The sequence below is a fragment of the Caretta caretta genome, chromosome 6 (genome assembly GCF_965140235.1).
Source record: "Caretta caretta isolate rCarCar2 chromosome 6, rCarCar1.hap1, whole genome shotgun sequence".
Classification (NCBI taxonomy): Eukaryota; Metazoa; Chordata; order Testudines; family Cheloniidae; genus Caretta; species Caretta caretta.
This window is the reverse complement of record NC_134211.1, coordinates 26666400-26685224: the sequence shown is the minus strand read 5'-3', so window position 1 is coordinate 26685224 and position 18825 is coordinate 26666400. Positions and strand designations below refer to the sequence as shown.

Here is an 18825-nt window from a genome sequence, read left to right as displayed (position 1 = left end):
ATGACAGAGGCTGATTTTCTTTTCAATTGCTCACCCGTAGTTGCTTGTTTTGTTCTTTTAAGATTTTCCTTCTCTGGGCATGTGAATGCTGTGTGTGTCTCCCCCAGGGCCACTGATAAAGGGTGCAAAAAGAAAATGAGTACTTGTGGCACCTAAGGGTATGTCTACACTAGGGAATAAGGTCGAATTTATAGAAGTCGGTTTTTTAGAAATCAGTTTTATATATTCGAGTGTGTGTGTCCCCACAGAAAATGCTCTAAGTGCATTAAGTGCATTAACTCAGCGGAGTGCTTCCACAGTACCGAGGCTAGAGTCAACTTCCGGAGCGTTGCACTGTGGGTAGCTATCCCACAGTTCCCGCAGTCTCCGCTGCCCATTGGAATTCTGGGTTGAGATCCCAATGCCTGATCGGGCTAAAACATTGTCGCGGGTGGTTCTGGGTACATATTGTCAGGCCCCCCTTCCCTCCCTCCCTCCGTGAAAGCAAGGGCAGACAATCGTTTCGCGCCTTTTTTCCTGAGTTACCTGTGCAGATGCCATACCACGGAAAGCGTGGAGCCCACTCAGGTAACCATCACCGTATGTCTCCTGGGTGCTGGCAGACGCGGTACGGCATTGCTACACAGTAGCAGCAACCCATTGCCTTCTGGCAGCAGATGGTGCACTACGACTGGTAGCCGTTCACGTCGTGTCCGAGGTGCTCCTGGCCACGTCAGCTGGAGCGCCTGGGCAGACATGGGCACAGGGACTAAATTTGGAGTGACTTGATCAGGTCATTCTCTTTAGTCCTGCAGTCAGTCCTATTGAACCGTCTTATGGTGAACAGGCAGGCGATACGGATTGCTAGCAGTCGTACTGTACCATCTTCTGCCAGGCAGGCAAGAGATGAGGATGGCTAGCAGTCGTACTGTACCATCTTCTGCCGGGCAGGCAAGAGATGAGGATGACTAGCAGTCGTACTGTACCATCTTCTGCCGAGCAGCCATGAGATGTGGATGACATGCAGTCCTTCTGCACCGTCTGCTGCCAGCCAAAGATGTAAAAGATAGATGGAGTGGATCAAAACAAGAAATAGACCAGATTTGTTTTGTACTCATTTGCTTCCTCCCCTCCCCAGTCTAGGGGACTCATTCCTCTAGGTCACACTGCAGTCACTCACAGGGAAGGTGCAGCGAGGTAAATCTAGCCATGTATCAATCAGAGGCCAGGCTAACCTCCTTGTTCCAATAAGAACAATAACTTAGGTGCACCATTTCTTATTGGAACCCTCCGTGAAGTCCTGCCTGAAATACTCCTTGATGTAAAGCCACCCCCTTTGTTGATTTTAGCTCCCTGAAGCCAACCCTGTAAGCCGTGTCGTCAGTCGCCCCTCCCTCCATCAGAGCAATGGCAGACAATCGTTCCGCGCCTTTTTTCTGTGCGGACGCCATACCAAGGCAAGCATGGAGGCCACTCAGCTCACTTTGGCAATTAGGAGCACATTAAACACCATGCGCATTATCCAGCAGTATATGCAGCACCAGAACCTGGCAAAGCGATACCGAGCGAGGAGGCGACGTCAGCGCGGTCACATGAGCGATCAGGACATGGACACAGATTTCTCTGAAAGCATGGGCCCTGCCAGTGCATGCATCATGGTGCTAATGGGGCAGGTTCATGCTGTGGAACGCCGATTCTGGGCTCGGGAAACAAGCACAGACTGGTGGGACCGCATAGTGTTGCAGGTCTGGGACGATTCCCAGTGGCTGCAAAACTTACGCATGCGTAAGGGCACTTTCATGGAACTTTGTGACTTGCTTTCCCCTGCCCTGAGGCACATGAATACCAAGATGAGAGCAGCCCTCACAGTTGAGAAGCGAGTGGCGATAGCCCTGTGGAAGCTTGCAACGCCAGACAGCTACCGGTCAGTTGGGAATCAATTTGGAGTGGGCAAATCTACTGTTGGGGCTGCTGTGATGCAAATAGCCTACGCAATCAAAGATCTGCTGATATCAAGGGTAGTGACCCTGGGAAATGTGCAGGTCATAGTGGATGGCTTTGCTGCAATGGGATTCCCTAACTGTGGTGGGGCCATAGACGGAACCCATATCCCTATCTTGGCACCGGAGCACCAAGCCGCCGAGTACATAAACCGCAAGGGGTACTTTTCAGTAGTGCTGCAAGCTCTGGTGGATCACAAGGGACGTTTCACCAACATCAACGTGGGATGGCCGGAAAAGGTACATGACGCTCGCATCTTCAGGAACTCTGGTCTGTTTCAAAAGCTGCAGGAAGGGACTTTATTCCCAGACCAGAAAATATAGCTGTTGGGGATGTTGAAATGCCTATATGTATCTTTGGGGACCCAGCCTACCCCTTAATGCCATGGCTCATGAAGCCGTACACAGGCAGCCTGGACAGTAGTCAGGAGCTGTTCAACTACAGGCTGAGCAAGTGCAGAATGGTGGTAGAATGTGCATTTGGACGTTTAAAGGCGCGCTGGCGCAGTTTACTGACTCGCTTAGACCTCAGCGAAACCAATATTCCCACTGTTATTACTGATGCTGTGTGCTCCACAAGCTCTGTGAGAGTAAGGGGGAGACGTTTATGGCGGGGTGGGAGGTTGAGGCAAATCGCCTGGCTGCTGGTTACGCGCAGCCAGACACCAGGGCGGTTAGAAGAGCACAGGAGGGCGCGGTATGCATCAGAGAAGCTTTGAAAACCAGTTTCATGACTGGCCAGGCTACGATGTGAAAGTTCTGTTTGTTTCTCCTTGATGAAACCCCCCGCCCCTTGGTTCACTCTACTTCCCTGTAAGCTAACCACCCTCCCCTCCTCCCTTCAATCACCGCTTGCAGAGGCAATAAAGTCATTGTTGCTTCACATTCATGCATTCTTTATTCATTCATCACACAAATAGGGGGATGACTACCAAGGGAGCCCAGGAGGGGTGGTGGAGGAGGGAAGGAAAATGCCACACAGCACTTTAAAAGTTTACAACTTTAAAATTTATTGAATGACAGCCTTCTTTTTTTGGGGCAATCCTCTGTGGTGGAGTGGCTGGTTGGCCGGTGGCCCCCCCACCGCGTTCTTGGGCATCTGGGTGTGGAGGCTATGGAACTTGGGGAGGAGGGCGGTTGGTTACACAGGGGCTGTAGTGGCAGTCTGTGCTCCAGCTGCCTTTGCTGCAGCTCAACCATACACTGGAGCATACTGGTTTGGTCCTCCAGCAGCCTCAGCATTGAATCCTGCCTCCTCTCATCACGCTGCTGCCACATTTGAGCTTCAGCCCTCTCTTCAGCCCGCCACTTACTCTCTTCAGCCCGCCACCTCTCCTCACGGTCATTTTGTGCTTTCCTGCACTCTGACATTTTTTGCCTCCACGCATTCGTCTGTGCTCTGTCAGTGTGGGAGGACAGCATGAGCCCGGAGAACATTTCATCTCGAGTGCGTTTTTTTTTTTTCTTTCTAAGCTTCACTAGCCTCTGGGAAGGAGAAGATCCTGTGATCATTGAAACACATGCAGCTGGTGGAGAAAACAAAAGGGACAGCAGTATTTAAAAAGACACATTTTATAAACAGTGGCTACACTCTTTCAGGGTAAACCTTGCTGTTAACATTACATACATAGCACATGTGCTTTCGTTACAAGGTCGCATTTTGCCTCCCCCCACCGCGTGGCTACCCCCTCAACCCTCCCCCCGCCCTGTGGCTAACAGCGGGGAACATTTCTGTTTCGCCACAGGCAAACAGCCCAGCAGGAATGGGCTCCTCTGAGTGTCCCCTGAAGAAAAGCACTCTATTTCAACCAGGTGACCATGAATTATATCTCACTCTCATGAGGATAACACAGAGAGATAAAGAACGGATGTTGTTTGAACGCCAGCAAACATACACTGCAATGCTTTGTTGTACAATGATTCCCAAGTATGTGTTACTGGCCTGGAGTGGTAAAGTGTCCTACCATGAAGGACGCAATAAGGCTGCCCTTCCCAGAAACCTTTTGCAAAGGCTTTGGGAGTACATCCAGGAGAGCCGCGAATGCCAGGGAAAAGTAATTCTTTCACATGCTTGCTTTTAAACCATGTATAGTATTTTAAAAGGTACACTCACCGGAGGTCCCTTCTCCGCCTGCTGGGTCCAGGAGGCAGCCTTGGGTGGGTTCGGGGGGTACTGGCTCCAGGTCCAGGGTGAGAAACAGTTCCTGGCTGTCGGGAAAACTGGTTTCTCCGCTTGCTTGCTGTGAGCTATCTACAACCTCATCATCATCATCATCATCTTCTTCTTCGTCCCCAAAACCTGCTTCCGTATTGCCTCCATCTCCATTGAAGGAGTCAAACATCACGGCTGGGGTAGTGGTGGCTGAACCCGCTAAAATGGCATGCAGCTCATCATAGAAGCAGCATGTTTGGGGCTCTGACCCAGAGCGGCTGTTCGCCTCTCTGGTTTTCTGGTAGGCTTGCCTCAGCTCCTTCAGTTTCACGCGGCACTGCTTCGGGTCCCTGTTATGGCCTCTGTCCTTCATGCCCTGGGAGATTTTGACAAAGGTTTTGGCATTTCGAAAACTGGAACGGAGTTCTGATAGTACGGATTCCTCTCCCCAGACAGCGATCAGATCCTGTACCTCCCGTTCGGTCCATGCTGGAGCTCTTTTGCGATTCTGGGACTCCATCATGGTCACCTCTGCTGATGAGCTCTGCATGGTCACCTGCAGCTTGCCACACTGGCCAAACAGGAAATGAGATTCAAAAGTTCGCGGTTCTTTTCCTGTCTACCTGGCCAGTGCATCTGAGTTGAGAGTGCTGTCCAGAGCGGTCACAATGGAGCACTCTGGCAGAGCTCCCAGAGGCCAATACCGTCGAATTGTGTCCACAGTACCCCAAATTCGAGCCAGCAAGGCCGATTTAAGCGCTAATCCACTTGTCAGGGGTGGAGTAAGGAAATCAATTTTAAGAGCCCTTTAAGTCAAAATAAAGGGCTTCATCGTGTGGACGGGTGCAGGTTTACATCGATTTAATGCTGCTAAATTCGACCTAAAGTCCTAGTGTAGACCAGGGCTTAGAGACTAACCAATTTATTTGAGCATAAGCTTTCGTGAGCTACAGCTCACTTCGTCGGATGCTGTAGCTCACGAAAGCTTATGTTCAAATAAATTGGTTAGTCTCTCAGGTGCCACGAGTACTCCTTTTCTTTTTGAGAATACAGACTAACACGGCTGTTACTCTGAAACCTGATAAAGGGTGTGCAGTGGAATCAGCAGGAGAGGAAACAAGGGGAGCAGTAACAGGGTCTCAGCTACGGAAGCAACAGAGTAAACACAGCGAGGGCACATCTTCAGTAGACTGTTGCACCTCTCTTTAACTGATTGCCTAATAACTCGAGGTAGTTAACACATTTGTAAAGACCAATGTGGGTGCTCTCCCCCGCCCATGTTTGATCAAAGGTACAAAGGTTACCAGGTTACCCAAGGGATCAGTTTAAGGTAAAAAACAAACAGCTTGGATCAAACGTGTGGAGGGTCCATACCAACCTTTCCAAACATGTTAACTTCCTCAAGTTAATTGGCAGTCAATTTACTGGAGGCACAGAAGTCTGGTGAGATAAGCTCCAAGACAGATTCTAATTGCAGCTACAACTTGTGTAAATCTAGAGGAACTCCAATGGAGAACTTCAATCTCAGGAACAATGGTTACTCCAGAGTTACACCAGTATAACTGAGAGCGGAATCTGGGCCCTTGTTTTCACAGCCACGTGGAAGAGCTGTCTCCACCCAAGCACCTCTGCTCTCACGAGGATGGCGCAAACTGCACAGTTACATTTTTCCAGGATTCTCATGTAAGAAAAATAAGTGTGTGAGAGGAAATGAAACCTCCTGCTTCTGTTTAAAACACATGCTCCGCCACAATGGACAAAATTCTTGCCACAGTGCCATTTGGTACCAGAGGTCACAATATAATCTGCAAATATTACCTCTAACATCTAAGGGCTCTAGGATGGGCTCATCTAGCTGGGCCTTATGTAAATATAGTGCAAAACGGCTGGGAAGCAAAATTACCACATCCCCCAGCCTGGGACATTTATGAGAAATATTAAGACAGCTAGATCCACATAACTGCATATCCAGTAGCCTTACCCCTTGCTCATCCTCAATGCTACACTCCACACTAGCCTGTCTAAAGGTGATGCAGAGGTCAAGGCCCCTGTGCCAGCTAATCACTTTTCCCTCACCTCATGTCACTCAGGGCAATTACTGGGCTTAAGTGGCATGGAGGAAATTCATGGAAATTCAACTGAATTTCACTCCTAATATGCAAAACTTCTGCAGTGCAGCTCATGAAGTTCAAGGTTGACACAAGCAGCTAAAAGTTTCTTTCACGGAAACTAGAATATGGCCTACGATCGACAACAACATACAAGGGATAAAAACAGGTCACATGCTCATTAGTCCATGTACAGAAGCTGAAATACTGTAATTCTGTATTCAGCATATACTCAGAGGTATTGCCAAAGCATTCATGGAGATATTTAGCATTAGTGAGGCCTCTCCACCAACTGGCTTACGCTCAAATCTTTGAGCATCCTCTGAGCAGGCAAAGTAAGCTGTGGGAAGGGCTTTCCGGAGCAAACTAACACCACCCCCATAGAAGACTACCTTTTAAGGGAACCTGCCTGTTTCTTACTTGCCTACCTACGTTCTGCTAACAGGTATTTTCATACTGCTGTTCACAACTGTGACCACGTGCTATCTTATTCTTTGCAGGGACTCACTATTGACAGGAGCCCAGAACCTGTTCACTACTTCTTTAAATCCTACACAATGAGGGGCTTCCTATGTAAAATCAACAAGTTGAAAGCACCTATTCTTTCCCTGGGAGAGGGTTGCAATAATTACCATTACACTCTGGACTAACTGCCTGATTCTTACGTAAATATCTTTCTGAAGACTCTATTGCCAGCACACATGACTGTGGGTGCATGATCCCTTGATTCTTACTTCCTATTGAAATGAGTGAGCACAATGACCTCCCAACAGAGGGGCAAGAGTGTAGGTAGCCAGTGGCCCTTCATGCTTCCAAAGAACATTAGTTGAGTTTAAGAGTTGCTAGTCAAATTTATCCACGTAGCAACCAACCCTATCACAGTGTGCCCATAGCGAAGAGGATATGCCATTCCTAAGTGAGTGCCTGGCTGGGGTAACTTGCTAAAATTTAAACAAAAATAGCTTCCATGGCTAATGAGCATCTGTGCCTGTCTTCGGGGCTGGGGGGGCTGTAAAACTGCCTGGGGAGGTATGATGGTTGTGAAGTGATGCATTTTAATGGTCCCACTACTAAGAGGCCAGTCATTATAATGGCCAGATTTTTCAAAAGAGTTCACTCCCTAAGTAGGCACTTAAATGAAATGATCAGGTATTCAGAAAGTGCTCAGCACCCAACAACTCTCACTGAAAACAGTGGTGATTGCACGGCGTTGAAAAATTTAGGCTCTTCATTTAGGTGCCAGAATACAAGCCAAGCTCTTTTGAAATATCTAACCTCAACAATGCAGGAGGAATTTTTTCTACACTCATCAGTACAGTCATAGTTTAAGTCAATGGTTCTCAACCAGACGTCCGAGGCCCCCTGGGGGGGGCCGTGACCAGGTTTCAGGGGGTCCACCAACCATGGCTGACATCAGACTTGATAGGGCCAAGGGCAGAAAGCCAAAGCCTCGCCTCATGGGGCTGCAACCGAGGCCCCCGAACCCCACCATCAGGGGCTGAAGCTGAAGCCTGAGCAACTTAGCTTTGTGGTGCCCCCTGTGGCGTGGGGCCCCGGGCAATTGCCCTGCTTGCTACCCCCTAACAGCAGCCCTGGCTTTTATATAAAAACAACTGTGGCACAGGTGGGCCGTGGAGTTTTTATAGCACGTTGGGGGAGCCTCAAAAAGAAAAAGGTTGAGAACCCCTGGTTTAAGGCATTCCAGGGGTTTATAAGCATCTAAGAGCTTGTCTACACATTAAATTTATTCCAGAATAAGGTAGGGTGTGAATTTAAAATGGAATAACTATTCCAGAATAACTCCATGTGAACACTCTTATTCTGGAATAGGAGTGCCTTTTCTGGTTTAGCTTAATCCACTTCCAAAGTGGATTAAGATATTTTGGAAGAAGGGACTCTTACTCTGGATAAGAGTATCCACATATAGTTTTTCAAGAATAACTCTATGCCTAGGCAAGCCATAAGGGGTACAAAATATTTTCAGTAGGATGATTAAAATCCTATATCATGCTGAAAAAGGAAACAAAATTCTTGGTGATACAGGAGGTCTGGAAAAAACTGGCTCAAATCATGATAAAGCCATCCTTAAAGTACTAATTGTGTATCAGAATAACACAGGGACAGATTTTCCTGGTAAGACTGCTGAGCAGAGAGAATCCTCCCTTAGAGTGGGTGGCTCCCTTTCTGAGCAGAGATGGGCTGCCACTCTTCCTGCATGACCCCCACCTTTCTATAGGGTGAGGAAATCCATGCATGGGAATGGTGTGGGCTGCAGACAGCATTCACTCACCAGCCTAATGGGGAATCTACTTAAAAGTAAATTGAGTTCTCCACATTATGAAAACCCCTGTGGAAGGACTGAAAATGGCAGGCAGGCAGGCAGCTGTGCACTGCTGACAGGGTGCTGAGGGAGGGCTGGGGACTCAAAAGCCAGTGAGAACGCACAGTGACAGTGTACAAATAAACCTCGGCCTTCAGTGATTTCCATCAGATCCACGGGGACCTCACAGTATCAGCACATATTCTGAGGCCACAAGGGAGAGGTCGGACACCACCTCACAAGCTGATTCAGAGGAAACTCCACAAAAAGAATGTTGTGGTCTTTCATTCTCCAACTTCATCCCCCTCCAGAGGGTTTTCTATGGGAGGAGGCAATCTAACCCCCCCCACACACACACACACAATGCATTAATAAGCTATTTATATCTTACTCTAGGTCTGCTAATAGAATAAATGCTAGGTACCAGTTACACAATGCTACTGGGCAAGAATCTGATCTCAATTACACCAGTGTAAATGGGGAGTAACTCTTCTTAATTCAAAGGAGTTATACCAGATTTATACGTGGAGTTGAGATCAGAATTTGGCCTGTTGTTGAGGTCAGGGCAATAATCTCCTACAATACTAAACAGGCACTAAATAGACTTACCAAGGATACAGTCATTATACCACATCTCCAGGATTTCCCCAGCTGAATCATCAGATGCCACAGCCCTCACCTAAGGCATGGAAGAAAAAAAGGGGAGGGAGAGTGCTCTTTAGCGGAGATGAAAGAGAAATGTAAAGTAAAACAGAATCTCAAATTATCTGAATCAAAATTCCTTTGTACAGTAATAAGAGGGAAAAGCTAAAAACAAAACTGGAAACCAATTTGCAAATTGCCAATAAATTTCCACCAGGCTAATTCACCAAGGAGCGTACTGCACCCCAGAGATCCCTTAATTAATAGTGTCACATTTGCAATGGGATAGTTAAGGTTGTACCAGCGTTTCCATTATAAATCCCTAATTATACTTCAGCAAAACAGTTCATTACTTGCTGAAACACAATATACACGATACAGGGTTTTAGTCCAGGAGGCAATGTCTTTATATAACATATTTCTTAAAAAAAGGTTGAAATTAATATAGCTTCTGGTTCAGGTTTTTGTTTGTTTGAGGATAGCACAAAGCAGAGGATTTTTTATTTGGTTTCTGACACTTTGAAATAATAATAAATAAGAATAATAATAATAATAATAAAAGGCAACATTTGGCCCAATCTTGGAAGGCGCTGAGTGTCCTCCTTTCCCACTCTCTTCAAAGGGAAGTGAGGATGCTCAGCACCTCAGGGTGGGATTCAGAAAAGAAATTAGGTGTCTAACTCCCATTGAAATCACAGTCAATGGCAAAACTCTTATTGGCATCAATGGAGAGGATCAGAGCCATATACACGGCATACCATTGAGACATCTTATGAAATATAAAGTCCATGTCATAGCAGGGCTCTTTTGCATTCATGGTATATTTTATACTTGACAGAAGTGGTATTGGGCTGTTTGTAATATTTATATGTGCTATACTCTATTTTGCTGGAATCTTGATAGTGTTTTTGTAAAAAAAGATTTTACAGTTTCAAATTCATAGGCAAGGGCTGAGCATGTAAGGTGCTGAGCACCCCAGCATCGCCAATAAGAATGTAGGGCACTCAGCCCCTTGCAGGAAATGGTAAGCAATTTACTGAACCGGGCTCCCAGCAAGCTGTTTACTGTCTAAACACTTTAACTCATCAAATATTCATCATTGTGCTCATGGTGGGGGCAGCATGGCCAACATTCAAATTGTTTATCGACAGAACAAGGAAAGAACTCTATGGCCCAATCCTGAAGTCAGTGAGAGTTTTGCCATTTTCTTATTTAAAGAAGGATAGTCCAGTGGCTGGTGTGCTAGCCTAGCACTCAGAAAGAGTCCTGGGTTCAGGACTGCCCTCTCCTAAAGACTTCCTATGTGATGCTGGACTGTCAAGGTTCCTTCCCCACTCTGAACTCTAGAGTACAGATGTGGGGACCTGCATGAAAAACCCCTTAAAGTCAGCACCCATAGCATTCGCAAGGCAGGATTGTTGCCTTCCTAGAGTGAAGATTATTGACTAGAAATCATATTATAAACCAAACTCTTCTTCCTTTCACTCCTTGATGCATGACAGGCTTTAAATTGTGGTTAGAATGACTCAACTCTTGGTTTGGGAAACTGTCTCTCCATAAATAGGCTTCCTGAAATTGACTAACTTTATACACAGAATAAATTGATTTTAAGTAGCAACTCCATCCCTAAGCAGGTTAAGATTTAGACATAATCAGATCTGTTAAAGTCACTAGTATTTGCATCTAATGGGCCAGATTCCTCTACCCTTAATCACATTAAGTTCTATCTTAAGTAACAAAAAAGGAACAAAGGATTTTTAACTGGTTTCTGACACTTTAAAGTAACAATAAAAGGCAACATTTAGACCAATCTTGGAAGGTGTTGAGTGTCCTCCTTTCCCACTCTCTTCACAGGGAAATGAGGGTGCTCAATACCTTGCAGGATCAGCACCTCAGGGTGGGATTTACAGACACTTGGGCACCTAATACCCACTGAAATCAAAGTCAATGGCAAAACTCCTATTGGGAGCAAGGAGTCCCACTGAAATCAATCAGTGCTAAACCCCACTGAAATCAATTTGCAAAATAAGGTGCTATTCCACATGAATAAAGATATCAGAATTGGATCCCTTAATTTGACTAATACAGTACACAAAAATATCAGCATATCACTACTGTACCCATATAGTCTATTCACATTACCGTTGGGCTTTTTTTTTTCAAATATTGATGAATTTTTCCAGGAAAACAGTAGCACCAAAAACAAAGTGAGCTGACTGCAATAAAAAAATATTGGCACTAGTTAGAAAGCATATCACTACATAACAGTGGGATTTGCCAGTTGGCCACATTTCAAGATCCTTTCAGACAGGGAAGTACCTAATACACATGGCAAGGCCTGGCATCAGCAAACTACCATTTGGGGCCTGATCTTGCTCCCACTGGTATCAATGGGAGTTTTGCCACTAAATTCAATGAGAACGGGCTCAAGCTTCATTTTGGGTCACTTTTGAAATTACCTTTTATTACATTTAGTTAAGCTACTTAGAAGCTGAGACTTATTCTTGGACAAGTGTCAAAAAACCTTGCTAGAGTGAAGGACCAATGACAGTTTTAACATCCAATATCTTACATATCACCAAGACTAGCAAGCAATGCTTTTACATCATCTGATGACAGCACTAGATCTTAGCTTTCTAATGGTATAAGGATTAATCTCTAACTTCAGCAGTTTGTGAGATATCAGCTGCTAAAATCATGTAGCAACTGAAGTGAGGAAGAAAGTAACATGACAATCATATCCAGTAAAATGCCATTTTAAAGGTCAATACTTCATTAATTGTCTTGGCTAGAATCACTTTGAGAGCCCACTACCGATAATTTCAGGTTCAATAAATTTTCCAAACACTGGTTCGGGCTTTGATCTCATGATCAGAATGGGAAAAAGTCATATTCATACCCTCAAGTGGTATAACAGGAAAGAAAGGCACAGAGAAAAATGTTGTTTGACTATTCTGTTATAACCTTTAATCTCATTTCATCCCATCTCAAAGTCCCTAAAGAACTGGCTACTAAATCCATTTTTTCCCACTGGTTGGTGTTTTCCAAATCTCAATGAAGTCTCAGCTCCCCAATTCACTGTCGTAGTCTGTAACAAAGCTCAGTCTCAAAAATGTCAAACATAACGAAGAGGCACTCACAAGAGGGAAATTGGCCACAAACAGTGCTACAGCACCCACTCTCATACGCTCAGCATTTATCAGCCAAGTCTGAGCAGGAGTGGCAAGCTATCACTACTTCTACTCGTGCTGACATGAGCTGCTGTTGGTTACCAACCTGAGAAAAATTATCGTAACTACTAAAGCCCACCAGCAGCACCTGTCCCTTCCTGCTACTTCTAGCCCACTGAATGAACTTTTGAAGGACAAAGACCAACAGATGTCATAATTCGATTAAGCACTAAAGAAACTGCACACTGCAGCACTTGTACAGCCAATTTCTAGCCCAAATTTTCTACTCACCAGTTCAGAAACCAGGAAGACAGTTCAGTTTAATAATTAGTGTCAGAGGGCATGGACATCACTCACTCTCTTTCTATGAAATAACTGTAGTTAACTATATACCCACCTACCTTCCCAAAAACCAGGCAGATAGCCGAAAAGTGTAAGCATCAGTCTGCTAAATAGCAACAGTTCTACTCTATGTGTATGAAAGTTTATCCATCAGCAGATGATATCACACTGGTGGCTTGACTTATGGTAGGTTGTACAGTGCCCTGCATTATTTGGTTGTGTGTTCATGTTGCATCTTGCCACACCTCTGATTTACCACTATAATTGTAATCTTTTCTGAGGTTCTGAACTGCATTCCTAATATCCACTCTTCTTCTTGTCTTTGCCTACCTACTTGCATCTGTTGCTACCATCAGCTGCCACTAATTCTATGCTCTGCATAACAAGAGACTTTTCACAGCTGAGCTGATTACTGTGGTTATGGACAATCTGCTGTGTCTGAGTCTCCAGAAGCCAAAAATATAGGCACTTTTACAGCATCTAGGTTCACACTGCCTCTTACTTGATGGGAACATCCATCTTTACTGAAACCATCTCCACTAGCTACTGCTGCTCATGTTGCTAATTTGAAACGATTTGAGGGACAAAAAGTCTGCAGTTTGTAATTCTATGTTTGGGGGGGGGGGAATTCTTAGAGCCTCTATTTTCCTTACTCCAAAGTATTGTTATCAGGATCTTTGCACTTTGTGAGAGTGAAAGAGATACACAGTGGAGAGTGGAGAGGACAACTGGGGCTAGAGGGGGATAAGAGAAGCAGATGGAAGGGATGAGAGACATGGTCAGATGAGTGGAGAGATATAACTGTGGCAGCTGAAAAATAAAGACATGAGAGTTGTAGCCAGAATGGCCAGGAGACAGAGTCAGGAGATTTTTAGATATTTAGGTGGGAAAATCCAATTTTTTAAAAAACTGTATTTGCAGGCAAAAGTGAACAGTCTATATGTCCTACTGTATGGTCCATGTACTAGTTTTGGAGAGGGACCAGATCCTGGCTCTGGCTTCAGTCAGTGACTGTGATAGTCATTCCTTACTCACTTGGGCTGTCAAGGCCTTGCCCACAGAACAGGCAGACAGCATGAAAGCTCTTTCATATTACCTCTATGAACATGCCTCGACCCTGACCCAAAGGGACCACTTCCAGAGATGAGGGGTTAGTTTTGTCTCCAAGCTTATCCAGTCCTTAGCCTTCTCTGCTGAGACAGCCAATAGGGAGGCAATCGGTACCAATTGTAATCAGGATGTTTTGTGATGTCTCCACTGAAGAAGTGGACTGAGAGACTACTCAGAATCCATCAGATGGTAACAAACTTTGGCCATTGACAATCTGAGCTGGATATACACCAGCAATCTGGAGGCGAAACACACTGTAACTCATTACTACTCCCTTGTTAACCAACCATACTACACAATTGTACAGCACGTTTAGGGCTGGAAAGAGATAAAGGACGAGACTACATTACAGTGCATGTGATTGAGAGGGACAGAATACTAAAGATGAACAAAATATGTTATAGGCAGGCATGTCAGAATTCAATTTTTAGTTTTTTAATGTTGATGGAAAATTTTATTTTTATATTTTACCTTTTTTTCTGGATTTGTATCTATTTTATTTTAATTTAATTTTCTGTAGGGTGTCAAATGACCTGGACAAGCCCATTACTATTGGGGGAGGTCACTCCTCTACTGAATGGCTCCTGCTGGGGGCTGTGTTCCTCCTCCTCTTGCAGCCCTAGCCAGGGGTCTCTGTTCTGCCCCACCAGGACAGCAGCCTCCCCCAAGACCCCTCCAGCACCTTGTGCCTGCAGGGATCATGTGTCAGTGGCCCCCATAACCATGCGCTGTCAGTGGCCCCGCTGCCTAAGCTAACTAATAGGAAAAGCCCAGGAGAGGAGTACATTTTAAGCCCCACTCCTCTCACTGGAGATAGGAGCCTAAGTCTGGGCTGCAGGGAGGTGCCTATCTCTGCTTGTGAAACCAGAAACGCTCTGCTGGAGTCAGATGGCTTTGGCACTTCAGTCCTTACTTGTGAGAATGAGTGAAGCTCCTGCCTCACACCGCCCGTGGCACGCCCCCCTCCCCAAAGTGGCCAGAAGAGGAGAAGGTAGTTCTAGGGATGTCACCCACCTTATAACTTTTAGCCAAGTGGCTAGAGCATTCACCTGGGATGAGAGAGACTCCAGTTCAAGCTTCCCCTCTGCCTGAGGGAGAAAAATTATATGAATAGGAGTCACCCACCTCTCAGGAGAGTGTGCTAACCACTGAGCTGTGGGACATTTTAATTGGCGGGGGAGGCTCCCTCAGTCTTTCCTGTTGAAGTTGTTCCACTGAGGACAGATAATGAAAAAGCAATTGGAGCAGGGGGACTAGACCCAGGATCTCCAACCTAAGTGCCCAAACCACCAGGCTACAAAGTCATTCTCACGTTTTCTTTAATCTTCAACAGGCAAGATTACCAGAATATGCCATAGCTCAGTGGTTAGACCAGTGGCTCTCAACCTTTTCTGACTACTGTACCCCTTTCAGGAGTCTGATTTGTCTTGTGTTACCCCCAAGTTTCACCTCATTTAAAAACTACTTGCTTACAAAATCAGACATAAAAATACAAAAGTATCACACACAGCACACTGTGACTGAAAAACTGCTTACTTTGTCATTTCTACCACATAATTTCTACCACATAATAATAAATCAATCAATTGGAATATAAATACTGTACCTACATATCAGTGTATGGTAAATAGAGCAGTATAAACGAGTCATTGTCTGTATGAAATTCTAGTTTGTACTGACTTCGCTAGTGCTTTTTATGTAGCCTGTTGTAAAACGAGGCAAATATCTAGATGAGTTGATGTATGCCCTAAAAGGCCTCTGCGTACCTTCAGGGGTACATGTATCCTTGCTTGAGAACCACAGGGTTAGAGCACTCCTGTTCAGATCCTTTCTCGCCTGCTGCCTGAGTGGGGAATTGAACCTGGGTGTATCAAATCCCACATGAGTGCTCCAAGCACAGGGCTAAAAGTGATAAGACCACTACTTCCACCTCCTCTTTCTCCAGCAGCCCACTTTCAAATGGGACCCAATACATATGAGCATGCCCACTGGATCAGGCCCCGCTGGATCAGGCAAACACCTGTCTTCCCCTGGTTCATAGACTGCTCTGGGGCTTAGTTGGGAGATAGAGGCCCCAACACATACCATCAGGCAGCGGTGTGCATGCCAGGAGACTGAAACTTAGGAGCCCAGGGAACATTTACTGCAAAAACTTTTAGGCGCCGAGTGAGTTTAGGCACCGATAGGGTTTGGCAGCAGCTGAAGAGGAGTTCTGTGGATCACAGTGGAGCCTAAAACTGGGACTTAGGTGCCTAAGTCTGGGGGCATGTCTATACTCACAGCTCGATCGGCACTGCTGCAATCGATGCAGTGGTGTCGATTTAGCGGGTCTGTCTGATGAAGACCCGCTAGGTTGATCGCAGAGCGCTCTCCCATCGACTCAGGTACTCCAGCTCCCCAAGAAGAGTTAGGTAAGTCGTCAGGAGAGCATCTCCCGTAGACACCGCTGTAAGTCAACCTAAGTTACGTCGACTTCAGTTACATAACTTATGTAACTGAAGTAGTGTAACTTAGGTTTACATACAGCTAGTAAGTAGACCAGCCCCGGGGTTAGGTGCTTGGGCACATTTGCAGATCTGAGTTTAATAGAATAGAGGGGGAAGATTTTCAAAGGCACAAGTGGATGGCTGCAGCAGAATAAACTAAAGCTAAAGTAGTTATATGCTTTTTAGTCACAGGATTTGTCACAGCTATTAACGGAGCTCCCACAGCTTCACAACAAGGTAAAATCACATCCACAGTTTCAGAAATTCATGGCTCTCCCAGAGTTTCATCTTGTAAACATTCATGTTCTCTGATTTCCATGTTTAAGAGGGACTTAAACAAGCCAATTAGCTGAAACCATTCCACCTCCCTTGCTTGCCATTCTCAAACTTAAAGAACAAGACACAATGGTCAGTGACTGTAACAGAATGGTGGCAGTGATTCGTACTGACAGTAGTAAGGCTCAGCTTCTCGATGAGATGGAGAATCCCTGGCCCCAGGCTAGCAGAGTGCATTGTTACAGAAACAAAAAATTATAGAACAGATGTTATTGCAGGTCTGACTGGGAGATGCTATGCTAAAGAAAACAATATTCAACAAGTCAAGGCAAGTAAAGATTTACAAGAGAGAGGGAGCAAATCCTTCTTGTTTTAATAGTAAATCAGCTTTGCAAAACCATCAGCAAAATTTACTAGCCCAGGCACCAAACGACTCCCTTTCAGCAGAATGGCAGACGATGCTGGAGGAAATATTAATTATATTTTACTTACCCATAAAAAAAATCGAGTGAGCAGAATTTTGTGAGGCTGCAGTACATTCAAACACAGCATTATGTATTCAGGAGCTAAGGTACGGCGGTAATCAACATTTCTGGCAAAACATCTTCTCTCCTGCAGGAGCTGATGGAACCAAGATACTTGGGGTGCTATAAGCATCTTGGCTTGTCCAATTACCCTGATCCTGCAATAGAAGCAGGAAAGCATAACCTGATGCCCACGCAGTCTCATTGTCATTAATGGGGTTCTGCACAGGTGTAGGGGTGTGCCTGCATGCATCTCATTGCAGGAACACAGGCTAAAGAGTCTGTATTTTGGTCAGAGTCTGAACGTCTACACAGCCATTTTTAGCCCTGCAGCCTGAGACCTTCGAGCCCGAGTCATTGGACCAGGGCCAGCCACAGGTCTTTTAATTCAGTGTAGACATACCCTTAATGAACACATTTGTAAATACTTTTCACGTGAGCATACAGTTCAGTTTTAAAAATAAACCATGCATGGATTTAGTGCTAGTAAAAGGTGTCAGCCAGACAACCTTGTAATGAAGTCCTATCTGTATCTACAGGGTGAGCTTCCCCCCCTCACTGAGGAGCCACCAAACATCTATTAGATGGGAACAACAATTTTCATCCCTATTGAGCTGGGCTGGTAGAAAATCAAGAATCTGGATGGGAATCTTGCCACTGACTTCAGTGGAGCTAGGATTTCAGCCCACAACTTAAAATAATCTGCTTCATAGCACAAAGGGCCTCAATCAGTTCTGTAAATGTAGGGACTTTCCTATGAATTTCAAGTAGGGTGGCAACCTCAGGAAAAGGTTTACCTCTGTCCTGTGCTTGTCATATAACATCCTAGTCTATAATCCAAGTCAGGTAAGCCTTCACTGCGGAGTTAACTCAGATGATCGGCAGCGGGTCTGAGCACTCAGGTTAGCCTGCCCCAGGGGTGAGTAGCCACACTGCAAAGCCCTAACCTGAATTACTGTGTCCTCACCCATGTGTGCTGCGAGGACTTCTGGGGGCACATCCCATATTTCTTTGTGCTGCAGTAAGACGAGTCACTCCATGTTTCTTTCCCAGTGGCCTGTGGTAGAACTTGTATGTCTTTCTGAGCACACAGGGGGAACTATGGGAAGGCACTGGAGGACTAGCAGCACGCATGTGGTTTAGCCTGCATCCTCCCTACAAACTCAGGTGAGAGGTTTTTGTGTGTGGACAAGAGAGGGATTGGGGCAATGCCTGAGTTAGTTCTGCAGTGATGACATATACTCAGGCCATGCCACACTACAAACTTTGGCTGACACAAGTTATGCCAGCACGAAGCCACCACAGTTGGTATATTGCTTGTGTGCATGCATACTTGGCTCCTTGTGATGGAGTTGGGCATACTCACCAGGAGAGCTTGGGTCGATGTACAGTGTAGTGCACCATGGGTACGTATCCCAGTGTGCAACCATCCATAGCAGTATCTTTTGGGAAGTTTTGGCAATTCATGATAAAGCAGAAATGAGTCACGTAGGAGTGACTGGAAGCAAGGGCTCAACTTCCTAGCATGCAACTGTCTCCATCCCAGAATGTCATCTATATTCCATAATTTTTGCATCTTTTAGAAAAATTCCATGAACCCGTGCTGCCCTCCTTGCTGTCCACTATCTATGACAGAAGAATGGAGCCTGCACGGATCTGCAGTTCTGCTATGAGCACTGCAAGCACAGGACACACAATCCTCTGGTGTTTGCAGAG

The 18825-nt window shown here is 45.6% G+C and overlaps 1 protein-coding gene across 6 annotated transcripts in view; it reads right to left on the bottom strand.

Moving 5' to 3' along the window:
* PTPN5 (protein tyrosine phosphatase non-receptor type 5) overlaps positions 1–18825 on the bottom strand; it is a 141514-nt gene that overhangs the window by 102866 nt on the left and 19823 nt on the right. For 4 of the 6 annotated variants that reach the window (XM_075129338.1, XM_075129341.1, XM_075129342.1 and 1 more), the window contains exon 2: positions 9169–9238. The exons of 1 other annotated variant lie outside the window; for it this stretch is intronic. In XM_075129338.1, the coding sequence (XP_074985439.1) occupies positions 9169–9238 (70 nt within the window). Of the gene's footprint in view, positions 1–9168; positions 9239–17077; positions 17258–18825 lie in introns of those variants that run through there. One more of the 6 variants, XM_075129336.1, reaches the window with a different exon arrangement.